Source organism: Vicugna pacos, chromosome 4 (assembly GCF_048564905.1).
Source record: "Vicugna pacos chromosome 4, VicPac4, whole genome shotgun sequence".
Classification (NCBI taxonomy): Eukaryota; Metazoa; Chordata; class Mammalia; order Artiodactyla; family Camelidae; genus Vicugna; species Vicugna pacos.
This window is the reverse complement of record NC_132990.1, coordinates 6412761-6434606: the sequence shown is the minus strand read 5'-3', so window position 1 is coordinate 6434606 and position 21846 is coordinate 6412761. Positions and strand designations below refer to the sequence as shown.

General features: G+C 44.7%; 1 protein-coding gene across 2 annotated transcripts in view; it reads right to left on the bottom strand.

Annotated features, from left to right (window-relative positions):
• Positions 1-21846, bottom strand: part of GOLM1 (golgi membrane protein 1) — a 71099-nt gene that overhangs the window by 9275 nt on the left and 39978 nt on the right. For both annotated transcript variants that reach the window (XM_072959191.1, XM_072959190.1), the window contains exons 4-6: positions 14257-14311; positions 11449-11551; positions 2966-3095 (exon numbers count right to left, since the gene is read on the bottom strand). In XM_072959191.1, the coding sequence (XP_072815292.1) occupies positions 2966-3095; positions 11449-11551; positions 14257-14311 (288 nt within the window). The remainder of the gene's footprint in view (positions 1-2965; positions 3096-11448; positions 11552-14256; positions 14312-21846) is intronic.

Genomic DNA, 21846 nt, shown 5'->3' with positions numbered 1-21846 from the left:
GTACATCAATGAAAAATATATAGGCAGACTTCAAAGATACTGCCGGTCTGGTTCCAGACCACCGTAATAAAAGCAAGTATCGCAATAAAGCAAGTCACACCAACTTTTTGATTTCCAGTGCCTATAAAATTATGTTTACACTACACTATGGTCTATGAAGTGTGTGATAGCGTTATGTCTAAAAAATTTTACTATCTTATTTAAAAAAGACTATTGCTTTAAAAGGTTCCAAAACAGTTACATCAAAGATCTGATCCTGGATTACTATAAACTATTATAATAATGAAAACGTTTTAAATATTGCAAGAATTACCAACATGTGACACAGAGACATGAAGTGAGCAAATGCTGTTGGAAAAATGGAGCCAAAATACTTGCCCAAAGAACTGCCACAATCCTTCCATTTGTAAAAAACACAAGTATCTGAAGCACAATTAAACGAGGTATGCCTGCACCACTGACATCAGACTTCACAGTGAAAGACTTAGCACTTTCCGCCCAAGATCAAGAACAAGACAAGGATGTCCACTCTCACTGCTTCTATTCAACATTATACTGGAGGTTCCAGCCAGGGCTATTAAGGGATAAAAAAGAAATAAAAGACATCCAGGTTGGAAAGGAAGATGTAAAACTATCTCTGTTTTTAGGAGACATAATCTTGTATAAAGCAAATCCTAAGGAATCACAAAAAAATACTGTTTGAACTCATAAAACAAGTTCAGCAAAGTTACACAAGATCAAAATGAAAAATGAATTGTACTGCTACACACCAACAAGAAACAATTCGAAAATGAAATTAAGAAAACAATTCCATTTCTAACAGCATCAAAAATACTTAGAAATAAGTTGAGCAAAAGAAGACTTCTGAAGACTACAAAACTTTACCGAAAAAGATTTCTTAAGGACTTAAATAAGCGGACGGACGTCCCACATTCACACACCAGGATTTGCTAAGGTAACAATACTCCCCAAACTGGTCTTTCAGATTCAGTGTAATCTGTCAAAATCCCACCTGGCTTTGTTGAAGACACTGACAAGCAGATCCTAAAATTCATACAGAAAGTCAACCAGAGCAGAAGAGCCAAAATAATCTTGAAAAAGAACAAAGCTGGAGCAGTCACACTTCTGCTATCAAAGCTCACTACAAAGATACAGTAATGGAGACTGTGTGGTATTGATATTAAGGACAAAGATCAACAGAACAGAACTGAGAGTCCAGAAATAAACAAACTGATTTTTTCACGAGGATGCCAAAGCGACTCAGTGGAAGAGAAAATAGAGTTGTTTCTTCTTCCTCAAACCTGGGTGTTGAGACAACTGGATACCCACATGCAAAATAAAGAACTTGGACCCTTAGCTCACACCACATACAAAAACTAAACTCAGAATGAACCATGGGACTAAACGGAAGAACTGAAGGCTAAGAACTTAAAACTCTCAGAGAAAAATACAGGAGTAAACGTCACGATGCTGGGTCAGGCGAAGTGCTTTTAGATATGACACCAACAGAACGAGCAACAAAGGAAAAATAGATACACTAGACAATCAAAATTAAGAACTTCTGTGCTTCAAAGAATATCATCCAAAAGTGGAAAAACAACTCACAGAATGGGAAGTATTTGCAAATCATATATCCAATATCTTTATATGTGAATATATAAAGAACTTTTACAATTCAATAATAAAAATAACTTTCAAAATGGACACAAGATATGAGTAGACATTTCTCCAAAGAGGGTATGTACAAACGGCCAATAAAGCACATGAAAAGATGCTCAACGGCGTCAGTTATCAGGGAAATGCAAGCCAAAACCACAATGAGGTACCACTCCACACCCACTAGGAAGGTTATAATGAAGACGACAGGTGTAACATGGACTGGCAAGGATGTGGAGAAACTGGAACCCTCACATAATCTGCTGATGGGAATGTAAAAGGATACGAGCACTTTCCGAAACAGTCTGGCACTTCCTCAACACATTAAGCACAGTTACCACGTGACCCAGCAAGTCTACTCCAAGCTTATAAAGAGAAATGGAAGCTCTTATGTTCGCACAAAAATGTGTGCGTGCAAGTTCACAGCAGCGTTATTCACAGTAGCCAAAAAGTGGAAATAACCCAAATGCCCACCAATTGACAAATGAATAAACAAAATGTGGTATATTCATATATGATGGAATATTAGTCAGCCATGAAAAGGAACAAAGGACTCATATGACAGGAATGACTCCTGAAAGCACTGTGCTAAGTGAAAGCCAGTTTGATTCCACTGATATGAAATGTCCAGATAAGGCAAATCTATGGAGACAGAAAGCAGATCAGAGGTTGTCTGAAGCTCCAGGGACTTGGGGTAAAAGGGGAGTGATAACAGGTATGGGATTTCTTTTGCGGTAATGAAGACGTTCTAAAATTGATTGTGATGATGGCTGCACAACTTTGTGAATACAGTAAAAACCACTGAACTGTAAACACTGCCCAGGTGAACTGTATGGTATGTGAATTGTATGTAAATAACACTGCTGCATTTAAAACAAACAAGGATGCCCCAGAAGGCTTCGAGCAGCACTTCTGTGGGCTGTGCCGACACCGGGGGCAGCCTGACAGCACGGGCTCTGGTCAGCTACATCACTGACCAAGGGCTCCAACCTTGGCCACAGTATTTAACCATCTCCATGGGCCTTGGAGCCTCAAAACTGGAGAACAGCAGCAACTCTCTCCCGGGGAGGCTGTGAGCTTTAAATGAGGTAATCCCCTTAAAGCCCCGAGCACCGGGACTGGGTCAGAGGCCAGCACCCTCGGTCAGAGTCCCCGCGTCCCGGGACCAGGCTGTCATGTCTCGGGGAACCAAACCCATGCGGGAGAGCAGAGATTAGAGCAAATCAGACAGCAGATAAGGGAACAAAATGTCTGAAAAGAGGGAAGGACGACCTTTCAGAGATCCTTGGCAGAAAAAGCCGAGGCTTACCTGCTGGCTTTGGTCCTTCTGTTCGCTTGGGGCTCTGGAAGCCCCGGCCGCGTTCCCCTTTTTGGTGACCTCCTCTATCCGCTCGTCACACTGCTCCTTCACCTCTTTCATCTGGTTGATGCACTGGTTCCTTTGAAGGGGAAGGAAGGCAAAAGAAAGGACAGTATTTAGAGATGCCTCTAACAGCGAGTCTCCCCTGCTGTGACTGAGAAATCCACTTCTTCCCTTCCCTGCTTCCTGCACTTTATCTGCAGGGGACACCGAGGCAGGGCAGCACGTGAGTTTTCAGTTACTAAATGGCAAGAAAACTGGAGTTGACTGAAACTTACAAAAAATGTCACACTGTTCTTAAATAAGTGAACTTCAATTGGTTAGAAAAAACAAATTTTTAAAATATAATCTGTAGCATAATAAAAAAAAAATGTGGTCTTTGAGGAGGAGGGTAGAGCTCAGTGGCAGAGTGCGTGCTTAGCATGCACGAGGTCCTGGGTTCAATCCCCAGCATCTCCATTAAAATAAATAACTAAACCTAATTACCTCCTCTGCAAAAAAAAAAAAAAAAGTAGAAATAAAATGTTTTATTTTATTTTACTGAGTTATAGTCAGTTTACAATGTTGTGTCAATTTCCAGTGTAGAGCATAATTTCAGTCATACATGAACATACATATATTCACTGTCACATTTTTTTTCACCGTGAGCTACAAGATCTTGTATATATTTCCCTGTGCTTTACAGTATAATCTCGTGTATCTATTCTATATACACCTGTCGGTAGCTACAAATTTCAAACTCCCAGTCTGTCCCTCCCCACCCCTGTCCCTCCGGCAACCATAAGTCTATGAGTCTGTTTCTATTTTATATTTAAGTTCATTTTTTTTAAGATTCCACATATGAGTGATATCATACAGTATTTTTCTGTCTCTCTGGCTATTGGCACAGAGCTCTTAATTAAGACCCCGAGAATTTCCTGAGTAACAGGAGTGCCTTCCGTTACACATAATGAGCCCCTGTGGAGTTGACTTACTGGGAAGAGCCTGCAAAGCTTTGGGATGGGGGCTGGTGGCCAGGGAACCAACCACATGATGAAAGGTCCTTTTCCAAGGACCAAGGAGAGATGAGTTCAGTCACGTAGCCAGTGACTCAACCATACAATAAAAACTCTGGACTACGAGCTTGGTGAGCTTCCTTTCGGCAAACACATCCGTGAACCAGAAAGGTGGCACCCCAACTCCAACAGAAGCTCCGGTCCGCCCCTGAACCTCTAACCCAGACCTCGCCTTCTGAGTCTCTGCCATTTAGCTACTCCTGAGTTGCAGCCTTTATAATAAAACTGCAAGTGTAGGTACAGAACTTTTCTGAGCTGTGGAGAATTACTGATCCTGAGTGGGAGGGGAAAGCCCTGAATTTGTAGCTAGCTGGGCAGAAGTACAGGTGGCCTAGGGCCACCAAGAACTTGTGGCATCTGAAATAGGGGCAGCCTCATGGGAATGAGCCCCTTAACACACAGGGTTTGTGCTAACTCTGCAATTGTGTCAACACTGAACTGCACTTCCCCTCCAGGAAGACAGGCAGGTGTGTTCTTCTACTAAGCACAACTAAAAGCTCTGGACGTTGTATCTGAATAAACATAAGCAAGCTCTGAAAGGTGGAGAGAAGAAGGCGGACTGGCTAGGGACCTCAGGATCTAGACAACACAGTGGTGTCCCTGCAGAGCACGTGGGAAGCTGCGCTTCCATCCCAACACTAGGGCAGTCCCCCGCCTTTCCCACGGGGTGTGTCAGAGGCGTCAGTGAAGAGCCAGGCCTCTTACCACCACTGCCCAGAGGTTCCAATCAAAGATCATTTGTCATGTCAAGAACCAGGAAGACTCAAATTGAATGAAAGAGATCAATCAACAGATAGCAATCCAGCATGACAGAGAAGTTAAAATGATTTGACAAAGATTTTAAAGCAGCCATCAGAAAAATGTCTCAAAGAGTAATTAAAACGTGCTTGAAGGGGGAGGGTACAGCTCAGTGGGAGAGTGTGTGCCCTTCCTTGCTTCCCTCCATGGCCATCGGATACCACCTGCTTGGCCCCATCACCCTGGGCCCCAGGTTCTCTTTCCTTCCTGACACGTCCAAACCTCCCTTCTCTACTCCTTATTCAGGACTCAGTTCTAAATGGCCTTTCCTAAGGAGTCTTTCTTGGGGCAAACAGATGAGCATTTATGAAAATGATCTGGTTTAAGAAACAATATTTAAAGGCACTTTCAAAACGTGTATAAGTGAGCATGAAGTTTGGCTAGGTGAAACAAAAAAGCCAAAAGACAGCAGTTTATTTGTTGCTCACATAAAGGAAATCTTGAGGCAGGCAGTCCGGGGCTAGGAGGGCAGCCCTGAGTCATCAAAAATCCAGGCTTCTCTTTCCGTTTCAGTATCCTAGCACCGGTTTCTATCCCCACGATTACCTCCTGACCCAGGATGGCTGCTAGTGGTCCAGCTGTCTCATGTGAAACCCAGGCAGCAGAAAGGAGGGAGGAGAAAAGGGAAAGGGATGTGCAGTGAGTTGTCCTCCTTTTCAGAAGCCTTCCTGTTAAGTCCCACCGCACAACTTCCTTTCCCGACTGGCCAGAACTTAGTCACTCGGCCATACCTAACTGCAAGGAAAGATTCGAAACGTAGTATTTTTGCTAGGGGGAAAGAAAAGATGAACGCATTTGGATAAGCACTGACTGGTTATTGCCACAGGCAGTTTCAAAATATCTGGAGTCACAAAAATTGATAAAATGACCAAATGGTGTTGCACGTTGAGAACATAACCAGTTCCATACTATTATGTTAATTTAAATGGACTGGAGTTGAAGGCAGCAGTATGAACTCATGTTTAACTAAATACAGATACAGATAGAAACATTTATCAGTATCTACATGTAACACAAGCCAGTGCACACACAATCTCTCTTTGCTCTGTCATCTGAGAGGGCCCAGCAGCAATGACACCCTAGTAGCGAAAAGCACACCTAGTACCCAGATCTTGGTTCCTTATATACTGTTCTCCAACAAAAAGAACAAGGGCTCCTTGGAGAAATGGTTGACTGAATGATGCTAGGACTGGGGCAGAAACTATATGAAAATGAGTTTGGAGCATCTTTTGGTGTCAGAGTGTAAAAAGGTGATTTTTTTTAAAAAAAAAAAAAGGGCAAACTCACTATACCAGGGATATGTCAACTGGATAAAGGAATCAATTGAAAGAGCTCCCAATGGCCAAAGCTGGAACAATTTGAGCAAAAAATAAATAAAACAGTATTGAATTATAACCCTAAGTATAAAACAAATATCCATGAGTCCATACTGATATAAATAAGCAGACAATAAAACGAGTCAAATCTCCTGTGCAGGAGAATTCCAGATAATTTATACAGATACTCCGCCCTTAGGGAAGGGGAGCTTAACTCCCCAGCCTGTAAGTACAGGCCAAGCAGGGTGACTGTCTCCAAAGATTACAGCACACAGGGGGAAGAAACAAAGTTTGTAGTAAAGAAACCTGACACACATAACCTCCCTCAGGTGATGGACAGCGGTAAGTCAGACTGACAGCACGTACCCTTGACGTGAACTCACGAGGACAGCACTTGACCTCTGTGGCCTGCCTCCCCAAAATGTGTTGCCCCAATTTAACTGTGAGAAAAACATCAGGTAAACCTCAGCTGAAGGACGTTTCTACAAAATACCTGACCAGGACTCCTCAAAGCTATCAAGATCATAAAAAATCTAAGTCTGAGGAACTGTCACAGCCAAGGGGAGCCTAAGGAAGCATGATGAATAAACGTGATGTATGCTGGGAACCAGAAAAAGGACATTAGGGGAAAACTGAGGGAGCGTGAATAAAGTACGAATTTCAGTTAATAATAACGCATCTATGCTGGGTACTTAACTGTGACAAGGACACCATACCAACATTAAGTGTTAACAACAGGGGAACTGGTGTGGGGAACAGGATCTGCACGCTCTCTGCAATCATTCTGTAAATCTAAAATGGTTCAAAAGTTTTAAGGTTTATTTTTTAAAAAACTGAATTGGAGGACATCCAGTTGTTATCAGAGAGTTACTGTTGGGATGTACAATCTAATTCAGCCTGAGCTCCCAATCAGCTGCCTCCTGCCTGGAATTTATTGTGTGAGTATCTCAAGGCTCAGAGCTGTAAAGCAATTGAGAGAATTACCCACTTACACAAATAAGGAAGCTAAAAATGACAAAAGTTGGGGAGGATATGGAGAACAGGGAACCTTTGTACCCTAATGGTGAGAATGTAAACTGGTGCAGCCAACATGGAAACAGTATGAAGGTTCTCAAAAAACTAAAAACAGAACTTACCATATGACCCAGCAATTCCACTCCTGGATGTATAGCCCCCAAAAGACAAAAAACACTAATTCGAAAGGATACATGCACCCTAATGTTTACAGCAGCACTGTTTACAACTGCCAAGATATGGAGGCAACCTAAATGTTTATCAATGGATGAACACATAAAGATGTGGTATATACATATAATGGAATACTACGCAGCCATAAAAAAGAATGAAATGTTGCCATTTGCAGCAACATGGATGGACTAGGAGGACACTGTGCTAAGTGAAATATGTCAAAAAATGTATGATACCATTTATATGTGGAATCTAAAAAAATACAACAAACTAGTGAATATAACAACAACAACAAAAAAAGAAGCAGACTCACAGATACAAACTAGTGGTTACCAGTGGGGACGGTAGGGGAGTGAGAAGCACAAACTACTGAGCGTAAGATACACTACAAGGATCTGTTGTACAACATAGGGAATGCCCCAATATTCTGTAATAACTGTAAATGGAAAGTAACTTTTAAATTGTATTAAAAATTTTTTAATTTAAAAATATTTCCGAAGGGGGGAAAAAAAGGCAATCAGTCAATCAGATAAGGAAGCTAGGAGGTGACCTGACTGACTGACCTTGACCAGGGTCAGAGAGAGAGAAAGTGATGAGGCTGAAACCAGAGCCAGGCGTGGGGCTTCCTGACCGAGCAGCAGCAGCAGGAGCCTCTACCCCACCACCAGCTCTTGCAGCTGCAGGCATCTCAGAGCCTAGTGTTAAGTGTCCTCACCCTCTAACTCTTGTAATACACCCTTCAGTTCAGAGGACTTACTGGGTCAAAGTACTACCCACAGAAGGGCATCAGGTTCTGTAGAAGTAATGAAGGACACAGCCCCTGACCTTGGGCAGCTTACATACAGACCAAGAGAAGTGAAGACTTGGTGGAAAACTCATGGAAAGAGAACTCTCACACACATGCAGGCCACAGGTGGCAGACTATCGCACCGCGGCTTAAACGGAGCAAACAAAAAGACATCTGTATCCTGAGAGAACAAAGTGTGTCCAGTTCACTGTTATCACACAATTTTCCAGATGCCCGGGATTGGCAGAAGCGCAGGTGCACAGCCGCTCCCGAGCCTATAAACCTGCAAGAGGGAAGTCCTGCTCTCACCTGCTCTCAGCCCTCCCGAAATCAAGCACAAAGAGCCGTGCAGACGAAGGCCAGCCTCCCACGTTCCGGCTGGACGGCAGTGAGGGGACCGCCTCAGAGCGGGTCATTCAGACTGTGGCAGTGTTACTGCCCACAGGCCTTGGACTGGCTTTCCCTGACATGTACATGGTGACCGTGCTCCATACAGGGGCCTGTCGAGATGGGTGACCTGATCATCAGAGCACAGGCATCCCTCAGTATTACGGGCGGTAGGTTCCAGGGCCCCTGAGGACCCCCAGAGCCAAGGAGGCCCAAGTCCCTTAATAAAATGGCCTAGGACAGTCAGCCCTCTGAATCTCCGGGTTCCGCATCCACGGACACGGAGGGCCAACGTATTACCACTACATTCCAGCACCGGCATTAGAAAAACGCGATTTCCCCGCGGCGTGGGGTTGCGATGGCAAGTTCACGTGACACGCCAACTCCACACGCTCTGGGGAGAAAGGCTGCAGGGGGCAGCTGGGTCGGATGCGGCAACAGTGATGCCGGCCACAGGTGCAGGAGCAAGCGCTGGGACAGTGTGCGGCTGCTCTGACTGGACGAACACGAACCAGTGCATCAGGAGACTGGCCTCTCCGTCAGCTCCTTCATTCTCAGCACGGAGAGGGCGTGTTAACAGAGGGCGTGCGGGTGTGCTTCGGGGGCCCTCACCCTAAATACACAACTCTGTGTATCTGTCCATTTATATATTTGCTAACAAAGAGTCCACACCTTTCACAGGCTTCTCAAAAAGGGTCTATAATCCAAAGAAAGTTAAGAAACACTAACTCTTTCTAGCTTTCGGTATTTTATAAACACACCCTGGGAGGGACCCCATATCTGGTACACGGCTTCGGGCACAAGGCTTTAGAAAGATCGATGGGGTCAGCCAGAGTTTCCAATTCACCTGTCACCTCCCAAGAGAACAAGAGTGCGTCCGGCACGCACAGCCCCCGGGGCTGGCAGTTCTGCTCGCCGCCCGTCTGAGCGCCCCACGGGGGAGCCGAGCTGCCCTCCCTGTCCCGGGCCTGCTGATCTCCTACGAGGTCAGAATCTTCCAAGTCAGCATTCACCAAGGGAGGCTATTAATGGCTTGTTGTATTTTCATCAATGGGAGGAAAATATGTGCGTCAACGTCCAAGGCTGAGTAACAGTAAGTTGGAACGATTCACTTCCGTCCGAATGCTCTCCAAGGGTCACCAGCCTGACTCAGGTGTCCACAGCCCGGCACGCAGTGGTGCTCTGGGCCAGATACAGCTTTGTTGTGGGAGCAGCCCTGTGCTTTGGAGGGAGCTTAGCAGCACCCTGGCTCCCTACCCACTGTATGCCAGTAACATCTCTTCAGAGTCGTGACAACCAAAAATGCCTTGGGACATCACCAAAGGTCTCCTGGAAGCCAATCTGCCCCCGAGAACCACTGGCCTGGCTGAGTAAGGGTCCGTGTGCGTATCTTCCAATGACAGTTCCTTGTGCTGCCTACACGTGTCCTTTGCATATGTATGTATTTGGGTGTCCCTGGTTTTAGTTGTGTTTGGTTTTAAAGTGATCAGAAAGATATTATGGTGAGTGGAAGGACGTGAGCTGGGTGTGAGGTCACCCACACTGCTGCTGGCCAGACAGCTCAAATCCTTCCAGAATGCAATGTGGCAACTTATACCAACTCACACACTAAACTGAGTCTTTTTTAGAAGGAAATAATCCAAAATAATAACTTTTAAAAGTTAAATGCACTGACGTCAGGCTATTTGAGAATAACCAAAACTTAGAGGTAACCTCAATGTCCAACAAACTGGGAAATGGGGAAATAAACTCGGTTCCTCCACGTTATGGCATCTTTAAGAAAATACTTTGAAACAGTAAGAATTTTTATGTATACATAATGCAAGATAGTGAAAACATGATTTAAAATTTTTAATGGCAACTGCAATTATGTAAAAACTTCATATGAACTTGGGCATAGACTGAAGAACAGTCAGTCAAAGCAGGGCTGGGGTCACGGGTGGCTGGTTGTCTCTGAAACCCAAACTGCCTCTGCTTGAGTTATTGTTTTTACAAGGATAAAAAGGAAAAAAGAAAATGCAAAGACTACAGCTTCATTCTCGACCCTCTAAATTGGTTTTTACTATCTTACTAATGAGTTTAGCTGAACTTCTTAAAGGTTTATGGTTTTGTTTTGATCACTACTCCAAGAAGTAATAGTGTAGAGGTTTCTGTATGAGACTTAAGCTACCAGCCTGAAACAGACTGTCATTCACTATCAGCTGGAGATCTAATGCACAGCACGGTGACTACAGTTAACACAGTGTATGTGTACTTGCAGTCTGTTGAGTAGATCTTTCAGTGTTCTCACCACACACACAAAACAAGGTAAATATGGGAGATGATGGATGGTTAATTAGCCTGACTGGGGGCATCAGTCCACAACGACAGGTACATTAGAACATCACGTTTTACACTTTAAATACATGCGATGATTATTGTCACACATGCCTCAAAAAAGCTGGAAAAATTAAAATCCTCCATTCTCACTGCAGAAATTTGGAAAGACACAAGTCTCAGTGCCAACACCCAGTGATAAATTAATACTAGGCCAAGACTGTTTTTAGTCTGAGTTTGACTTCAGTCACACCTGAGCACTTCTTGATCACATTTGTAAAGGCTTTATATTACTGACTTAACCAGGACACCTACGCTTTACAGAGTTCTCAGGTACGTGTCTTAAGGAATATTGAGTGGAGCCGTTTCCTAATAAGGAGAACTGCCCTCTCACTGCTGACAAATAAAATGCATGATTTCTGAAGGACATGGCTCTTAGAAGGGACTGACCCTTTCCCACCGCGACCGTATGCTCCGTAACAGGAAAGGCGAGTGGAGGTTCTGCTGGACCCCGTCCACCGCCTTCCTCTTAAAGCACGTCCCCCCGTGACGTGAGGGGCGTGCACTTGATGCTGACACACTTACAGGTCATAGGAGAACTTCCTCTCCAGGTTGGACTGGTTCTTCTGAAACTGGAGGACCTCCTGCTGCAGCTTGCCGTAATTCTTCTGCAGGGCCTTCAACTGGTCTGAACCGAGAGCAGGACACGAAAGCACACAGTCACCAGCCCGGCCGTCATGACAACAGAAGACACATCGACACTCACCCCAGCCGGGGTTGGGGAGGGTACAGCTCAGTGGTAGGGCGCAGGCTTAGCGTGCACGAGGTCCTGGGTTCAGTCCCCAGCACCTCCATCAAAATAAACAAACAAACCTAATTACCTCCCCCCTCCAAAAAAATGTTTTAAAAAACCCACCACAGGAACACAATGGGCCATGGTACCCAGAGAATGAGAAGGGGAAAAGGGCCAAGAGTACGGCCCCTCCCCTGCAATCACTCCACCCAGGAAGCAGCCCGGAGCATGAGCGGTCCTGCCGGAGCCCCCACCTCGATTCCTCTCACAACTGATCTAATTCTCCTTTTTTGACCTCCTACCTTTATGACACATCAGGAGGGTCTACCGCCTGTTCCTCTAAGACGTCGTAAACCCTGAACTGCCCCCCAAGCCCACACACGCCACACTGTGTCCTCAGCCCCCAGCAGACATACCCTGTGGTCTGACAAACTCTGATTTCAACACGCGGTCAGATACGCTGCCACCCCTGCCGAGCCCCCGCCCTCGGCCACCGGCTCCTCTCCGGTATTCTTCTCCTGTCACTCAGTCACAGCCCAGCTGTCCTCTGAGGCTCGTGTGCACTGATCCCCGACTCTCCAATTCGGGAAACAACAGCTCTCCCTAAGGAAATCCAGCTGCCCTGACGACTCAGCTCATAAACGCTCTGTAGCAAAAAGCAGCAGCTTGCGGACCAAGAACCAAGCTGCGGGCAGAAGGAAACGCTGCCACCGGAATGGGCAGAGGGCAGCAACGGGGGCCCGGAACACAGCCTGGACAGACACCCGACTTTCCCTGGGGTCTGTCCTCACAACCTAGACCTACAAAGCTCTCTGGGGGGAAATAAAATTAAAATGAAGGACTCAAAGAACTGCTGACACACACAGCAACACAGATCGATGTCAAAAGCATTCACACGAAATGCTCGAACAGACACAGCTGTAAGGGTGGACACTCGCTGGGGGCCGGAGGTGGGGGCTCCCTGGAGTGAGGGACATGAGCTGTGTCTTGCCGCTGGTGGTCGAGGTGACTGTGCGTGCGTCAAAACACACAAAAGTGTACCCTTTGTGTGTAAATTATACTCAACAAACCTAACTTTAAAAAGAAGATTCCATAATCACACCAAGCATGGGGCAAGGGAACGCTACCCAAGTAATAAAAAGGAATAAACCGACAGCCATGACAGCAAGGATGAGTTTCAAAACACACACTGAGAAAATGCAGCCACAGGAAAGGGGGGACCTGCCATCTGACTCCACGCATACAAAACTGTGAAAATGACAGCCTGATCCAGAGGGCCGGCCAGCAGACCAGAGGGAGCCCGGGGAGGGTTACCGAGGACACAGAGAAACTTCTCAGGGTGATGGATGTGTTCACTGTGTGATGGTTTCTTGAAGCGTGTGCTCATGTCACAACTTGTCAAACTGGGCACTTTAAACAGGTGTAGCTTACTGTGTGTCGATTATACCTGATTAAAGCGATTTTAAAATACTGAGTACAGGAAAGGCTTCAGGACATACTCCCCACTGGAGGACTGACCCACAAGCCAGCAGCTCTGAGAGGCCCCTGGCAGTCAAGTAACCCACCTAACTTTGTGAATTTCTGCGTTTCCCCTGTTAATATTCTTAGAAGCTGATGTGGAACTAGAATTCTGGACCAGCACTGCCAAACAGAACAATAATGCAAGCCACCTGGGTAATGTAAAATTTTCTAGCGACCACATTTGAAAAAAGCAAATGAGACCAGGTGGAATTAATTTGAATAATGATTTCATTTAACCCAACAGATATAAAACAGCACCATGACAACATATGAATTAAAAAATTGTGAATGAGGTATTTTATATTCTTTTTTTCATACTAAGTCTTTGAAACCTGGTGTGTATTTTACAGTCATATAGCATCTCAATTCAGATGTTAAATCTGAACTGGGAATTCTTTTTTTGCTGTTAAATTTTAATCTTATTTTTTATTGAAGTGTAGTCGGTTTACAATGGTAGTTTCAGGTGTACAGCAAAGTGACTCAGTTATACACATGCATATTTTTTTTCGGATTCTTTTCCATTATACGCTATTACAAGAAAGTGAATATAGTTCCCTGTGCTACACAGTAGGTCCCTGTTGTTTGTCTATTTTATAGAGTAATGTGTGTCTGTTAATCCCAACCTCCTAACATATCCCTCCTCTGCCCTTTCCCATTTGGTAACCATAGTCTGCTTTCTATGTCTGTGACTCTATTTTTGGTTTGTAAATAAAATCTGTACTCTTTTTTAGATTCCACATACAAGTGATATATCTGTCTTTTTCCGCCTGACTTATTTCACTTAATATGACAATCTCTAGATCCACCCATGTTGGCATTTACTTCATTCTCTTTTATGACTGATACTCCATTCTATGTATAGACACCACTGAATTCTCTACGTAACAGCCTGCAGTGTATTCAGTAACATTTTTAAAAGGAAACGCTAAGGAAACGGGCAAAAAGAATTACTTCTAATTCTAATTACTCGTAGTATCGCCCCTCCCTAGATCCTAACAAGAGAACCGAGAAAAGAGCAGAGCACAGGTGGTTTGTCCTAACAGGCCTGACGTCTGGGTGAAGGTGGGAGTGGAACTCACCTTGCAAGGTTCTGATGAGCCGCTCTCCTGTGGTGATGTTATTCACTAAAACCGCCTGCAAGGAAGAGAAACACAAAATCAAACACCCGCGACCTAACAACTCAGAAGGGCCCTGATAAGATGTGCTTGTGGGAGAAAAGGATGGGGTTGCAGGGGTGGGCAGCCCCGTCCCCACCCGGGCTACCAGATGCTGCAGCCTGAAAAGCAGCAGCAGCTGCGGCCCAGAACCAGCCTGTCACCCAGGGAAGGGGCGGGCGGCCCCCTCCTGTCCAGCCCTGCGGGCAGAAGCAGCAACTCCAGCCTTTCTCTCGGGGTGCCGGGCTGCAGCCCCGTCTCAGTCAGGAGTCAGACTGAATTCCAGGCTGTCTGATGGGGAAAGAGAAGGGGCTTCAGTGAGCACTAAGCCTCCTGGCGGGTTAACTGCCGGCATTCTTCCTCCCACCCGAGTCTGCAAGCTCGGGGACAGAGGGGTCAGCCCCGCCACTTACATGGGTGGGAGAAGCAACACAGGACTCAGGATAACAGTGAAACACATAAAAGGTAAGGAGAGTGAGTGTAAGGTTAAGTGTAACCAGGGCCCGGAGGCACTGGGTCACCACTCTGGGCCAGGAGCCCCTCTGGGCCCCCCACATCCACTAGGTGGGCAGAATACGACCCCACCTCGGGGGGCAGGACACTGAGGCACAGACGGCTTTAGGACTCAAGGTCACGCGGCTTTCTCAACAGCACACAGGTCTGCCCAGAGCCGGAGCCTGTCCGCGCTGCGAGCTGGCCTCATGGGGACCTGAACCCCAGCGGGGCCGCAGCCTAGTGGACCGTGCCCCGTGCTGAGGCTAACAAGCACCCAACAAAGAGGGGCCGAGAAGATTCAATGCCAGAGCACACCGCACACGTAGGGGCTGCTCTGTGCGCACACAGAGGTGCGTACAGGCCATAACGTGAACGCTTCTTACTGAGTCACAATCAACAAAGTTTCCGCAAAACACACACACACTCAACCTGCTGGCTGTAACTCAGAGACACGCTCTGTCCCATTCCCGGGCAGAGGAGGACAAGGACAACCAGGTTGCCTCACCCGCCTGTGCCCCCGTTTCCTCCTGGGCCTCTCTGTCCAGCCCTCGCTCCTTCTCTGGCCTGGCTAGAGTTTTCCGGAGGAAGGTGTTTGTGAGTACAACGGTGCGTGCCTAGAAATGAAATCTGGCCAAAAGAATCTGGTGTTTATTTCAGGAGGTCTGAGCACGTGGAATGTTTCCTGGCACGACAGGAAATAAGTCTCAGCAATGCCGTCTGTATAATTACTCTCTCAGGGAGACCTCGTCAAGAGGAGTGTTCACAGGTACTCTACGCGGGCCAGGCGGGAAAGCAGATTCACAGAGCTCGCAGCGCCTGCTACTCTCAGAAAAGGCTGACACAAGTTCAGTTAAAAAGGCGAAAGATCACCCTAAGACCCAGTGGTCCCTCTTTCAGGTATATATCCAAAAGAACAGAAAGCAGGACCTTGAAGAGATATCTGTGCCCATGTTCAAAGCAGCACTAGTCACAACAGTCAAGAGCTGAGGCAATCTAGCTGTCCCTCAGTGGATGAACAGAGAAAGAAAATGTGGCCTACACACATGATGGAATAGTATACAGCCTTGAAAAAGAAGGGCTGTCACATGCTACAGCATGGGTGAACCTTGAGGACATCATGCTAAGACAAGTCACATATGGGCAAGTCTAAAGCAGACAAAATCATAAAAACAGAAAAGCAGAAAGGTGGCTGCCAAGCGCTGGGGGAGGGGAACTAGTGTGTAACGAGCAAAGGGTCTCAGTGTTGCGAGGCCTAGACATTTGTTGCACAACAACATGAATATACTTAAAGCTACTGAACTGTTTGTACACTTAAACTTCCACCTTACAGGGGTATCAAAACCACCTTCCCTCTGAACATCAGTGCTGAAACAACACAGAAGGGAAGGAGTACTCACCTGGTTATCCTGAAAGTCACCAACTCCCGGGCAAATCATTCCTACAGCAATTATAGCAATTTGACTTGTCCCTTCTTCATTCATTCCCCATAGCCTCACCCCCAAAATCCATGAGAGTCTGAACTGCCTGTTGGCTCAGGAATTGCTGCAATCTGAAACACCTTAAGATATTTCTGCCACCCATGTGACTTTATTCTTCCAAAGAAACTATCTTTGCCCACCTACTTACTGATGCATGGAAAGATAGTCCCCACTTAAGTAAATGAGAAAAATCATAAAATGCCATCAAGGTCTTTATATATGCAGTTTTCTATTTATTGAAAATCCTGCTGAGTCATTTACAGGAAAACTATGAAAATGCTTCTAGCTTTTCTGGGGAGTTCACCATAAAAAAGCACCTGCATTAAACAAAATTATTTTTAAATGAATTACATATTATACTCTAAACAGCCCAGCTGATTTTGCTATTCATGCAGAGTGACTTCCTGGGGTGTGTGAACTGGGAACTCTCAGCAGCAGACAAGGAGGCAGTACGTGCCACCAGAATTTAACTGGACACTAAACTCAAAAGACCTCAGAATGACTCACCCACAAACAAATGTATTATAACCATTCTATTCCAGGGAACAAGTACATCTGATCAAACTATTATTTCTCCATTAGATTCCTAGAAAATTTCATGGTAAATTTTCAAAGAAATAAATCTACAAGAGATTATCCTGTTCTGAAAGCTAAATGAGATGTAAATGACAATTTTTTAAATGCTACCTTTTGAAAAGTTCACTGAACGTGTGATGCTGATCACATTATAAAAAAGAGAAGGTGACTTTTATTGCCATCTTTGTTTGGCTCATTAAAATAATCAACGTGTTTTGGAGATGAGGGTCCACCTTAACTTAAGCCTTACTAAACATGACCCTCAAAGGATCTCACCCTTGTCAACGCCCCCAGCAATCAGGTGCCTTGATAGTGTCTCTGTAATGACATTCCTGTTAGTGCCTCAGAGATGAATCTCCAAATGAAAAACTTAACCTCAGTGACCTGTGAATGACATTAAGAATAAAGGGAAGATCTGTCAGATTTCCGGTCAAGATGGCAGAATACTAGGGCCACGAGTTCAGCTCTCCTCACGGCTACAACGAAACTACAACTGACTGCTAAACAACCATCGGGGGAAAAAAAGACTGGAACCCAGCAAAAAAGATCTTCCTCAACTGGAAACATAAAGAGGAAACCACAGCAGGATGGTAGGAGGGGCGTGCTCGTGATATAATCTGGCCCCACACCCCCTCCCCACAGGAGTGAGAGTCCTGAGCCCCACGTCAGGCCCCCCAGCCCGGGGTTCCGGCATTGGGAGGAGGAGACCCCAGGACAACTGGTTTTGAAGGCCAGCGGGGCTTAGCTCCAGGAGCCCCACAGGACTGGGGGAAACAGAGATGTCATTCTCTTGGGAAGAGCACACAGAATCTCACGTGCGCCAGGTCCAAGGGCAGAGGCAGTGATTTCATAGGAACCTGGGCCAGACCTGCCTGCTGGTTTTGGAGGATTTCCTGGGGAGGTAGGGGACAGCTGCAGCTCACCTAGGGGACATAAAAGCTGGTGGCAGACAATCCGAGAGTATTCATCTACATGAGCTTTCTAGGAGGCTGACACCTTGATTGGATCATTAGCACCAAGACCTAGCCCCACCCAACAGCCTGTAGGCTTAAGGGCTGGGAAGCCGCAGGCCAAACAACATACTGGCTGGGAACACAGCCCCACCCATCAGCAGGCCTCCTGAGCCACAAACGTCCTACCCACCAGAGGCCCAGGACCAAGCTTCACCCAGCAGTGGGCAGGCACCAGCTCCTGCTGCCAGGGAACCTGCATAAGCCTACAGTCCAGCCTCATCCACCAGAGGGAAGATACCAGAAATAAGAAAACAATTCCAAATCCTGTGGAAGGAATCCACAAACACAGGCCAGACTCTACGCTGGGACTGGCTGGATCCTGGCCCTTGGGTGACAAGAGAGGAGTGTACTGCTGGGACACATGGGACGTCTCCCACAGAGGGCCACCTCTCCAAGGTCAAGAAACATAACTAACCTACCTAAAAACACAGACAGAAAGATAGACAATATGAGGCAGCAGAGGAATTATCTCCCAGGCCAAGGCACAAGATAAAATCCCAGTAGAAGACAAAAGTGATGAGGAGATAGGTAATTTAACTGAGAAAGAGTTTAATGATGGTGAAGATGTTCAAAGAACTCAAGAGGAGTATAGATGCACAGAATGAAGTTTTTAGCAGAATTGGAAAATCTAAAGAATACCCAAACAGAGTTAAAGAATAAAATCACTGAAATGAATACACTAGAAGGAACCAAGAACAGACTAAATGAGGCAGAAGAATGGATCAGCGAGCTAGAAGACAGATTAGTGGAAATCACTACTGCAGAATAGAAAAAAGAAAAGAATGAAAAGAAATGATGTTACTTTAACAGAACTCTGGGACAACATTAAGTCCACTGATATATGCATTATGGGATCCCAGAAAAAGAAGAGAGAAAGGACCTGAGAAAAATTTTGGAGAGATAATAACTGAAAATATCCCCAAATTAGGAAAGGAAACAGTCACCCATATCCAGGAAGCACAGAGAGTTCCACACAGGATCAACCCAAAGATGAGCACACCAAGGCACATAGTAATCAAATTGACAAAAATTAAGGATGAGGAGAAAATATTAAAATCAACAAGAGAAAAGCAACAAATAACATACAAGGGAACTCCCATAAGGTTATCAGCTGATTTTTCAGCACAAACTGTACAGGCCAGAAGGGAGTGGCACGATATATTTAAAGTGATGGAAGGGAAAAACCTACAACCAAGAACACTCTATCCAGCAAGGCTCTTGTTCAGATTTGATGGAGAAATCAAAAGCTTCATAAACAAACGCTTAAAGAATTCAGCATCACCAAACCAGCTTTACAACAAATGTTAAAGGAACTTCTCTAGTCATCAAACAAAAAAGAGAACAAAGAAGGAAGAGGGGAAAAAGACCTACAAAAGATGTCTTTGGCACTTCGGGGTCTTTTAGGGTTCCATATAAATTTTGGAAATGTTTGTTCTAGTTCTGTGAAAAATGTCATGAGTGTTGACAGGGGTTGCACTGGATCTGTAGATTGCTTTGGGTAGTACGGCCATTTTAATAACGTTGATTCTTCCAATCCAAAAGCATCTTTCCATTTCCTTGTATCATCTTCAATTTCCTTCATCAATGGTTTACAGTTTTCAGAGTATAGATAACCTCCTTGGTTAAGTTTATTTCTAGATATTTTGTTGTTTTTGATGCAATGGAAATGTTTATGCCAGTTATAAGATTTCCTGTTTCTTAAGTGGGAAAAAAAAAAGTGAATGAAGGGATATAAATGGCAAAATATCCTTCTTTCTCATTGGTGAGTTATATTCCATTACATAATATGCTACATATTCTTTATCCATTCATCTATTGATGTGCACTTAGGATACTTCCATATTTGACAATTATAAATAATGTTGCTGTTAAAAAAAAAATGCCTGGAGGGCTGCATGGAGGAGGCGCCCAGAGCCACAGCAGTCCAAGGACCACCACACCTGTTGTGGCCACAGAAGGGGCCGAGCCAAGTTGGCCAGGATGATCCAGAGCACAAAGGCAGGGCCATAGGTGGTGAGGACCCCTCTTTACAGCAATGCTATCCAATAGAAATATCATGTCAGTCACATATGGGAATTTTAAATTCTCTAGCAGTTACATTAAATTAAAAAAAGAAAAAACAAGTTAGGCAAAAAATCTGAATAGACATTACCCCAAAGAAGACACACAAATGGCCAATAAGTACATAAAAGATGGCTAATACGTACATAAAAGTACATTAGTCCTTAGAGAAATGCAAATCCAAATGAAAAGGTACTGTCTTCACACACCTCAGGACAGCCACAAGTTAAAAACAAAAGGAAAAGAGCAAGTATTGACAAGAATGTGGAGAAACTGCAACCCTCACACCCAGCTATGAGAATGTAAAATGGTGCAGTCGCTGTGGAAAACAATTCAGCAGCAACTCAAAAAGCTCAAGAGAGTTATCATTCAACCCAGTAATTCTACTCCTAGGAAAGTGCCCAAGAGGACTGAAAGCATATGTCCACACATAACTGTCTACAAACGTTCACAGCAGATGCATTCACAACAGCCAAAAAGTGGCAACAGCTCAGAAATGTCCATCAAGTGACGAAAGGATAAACAAAAAATGGTCTATCCGTGTAATGGAATACTATTCAGGCATCAAAGCAATGAAGACTGACACACGATAACACAGATGAATCCAGCAAACACTGCCAAGTGAAAGAGGCCAGACATAAAAGGCCACCAATGTGCAACTCCACTGATAAGACACACCCAGAACAGGCACATCTATAGAGAAAGAAGATAAATAAGCAGTTGCCAGGTGCTGGGGGCAGAGGGAAATGGAAAGTGACTGCTTAAAGGGTGCAAGTGTCTTCTGGGGGTGATGAAAATGTTCTAGAATTAGGTCACGGTCATGGTGGCACAACATCGTGAATATACCAAAAATCACTGAATGATACTTTCAAATGATTAAAATGGTGAATTTTATGTTATATAAATTCATCCCAACTAAAAGAAGTAGGTGGTTGCATGCACCCCAATGTTCACAGCAGCACTATTTACAACAGCCAAGATGTGGAAGCAACCTAAATGTCCACTGACAGATGACCGGATAAACAAGTTGTGGTATATTTATACAATGGAATACTATTCAGCCATAAAAAAGAATAAAATAATGCCATTTGTAGCAACATGGATGGACCTGGAGATCGTCATTCTAAGTGAAATAAGCCAGAAAGGGAAAGAAAAATACCATATGATATCACTCATATGTGAAATCCAAAAGAAAAAAAAAAGGACACTGAGGAACTCATCCACAAAACAGACTCATAGACATAGTAAGCAATCTTATGGTTCCCAGGGAAAAGGGGATGGGAAGGGATAAATTTGGGAGTCTGATACTTGCAAATGTTAACTACTATATGTAAAAATAGGTAAACAAATTTCTTCTATACAGTACAGGGAACTATGTTAAATATCTTATAATAACCTTTAATGAAAAAATATGAAAATGAATATACATATGTGCATGACTGGGACATTGTGCTGTACACCAGAAACTGACATTATAACTGACTATACTTCAATAAAAATAAATGAATAAAATAAATAGGTAGAGTTAAATACTAGTATTTTATTTAATCTAATACATTCAAATTATCATTTCAAGGTGTAATCAACATAAGAATATTAATGAGATATTTTACTTTCTTTTCTCCCCACACCAAGCCTCTGATATCTAGCACATTTTACACTTACGGCACATCTTAGCTGGGACATTTTCAGAGCTCAGGAGCCACACGCCAGGGGAGATGGCATAGCCCCTGAGCAGTCAGAGGGGAACGCAGAGAGGACGCCGGGGAGCAGATGGGTGCCAGTCGGTCATTATACATTTATGGCGTTATGAGAGCATGCCACACTCACACCAATATACAAGCTGCCACCCAAATGCCTACGGCCCTGTGGACCAAACGCTGGCTCACTGA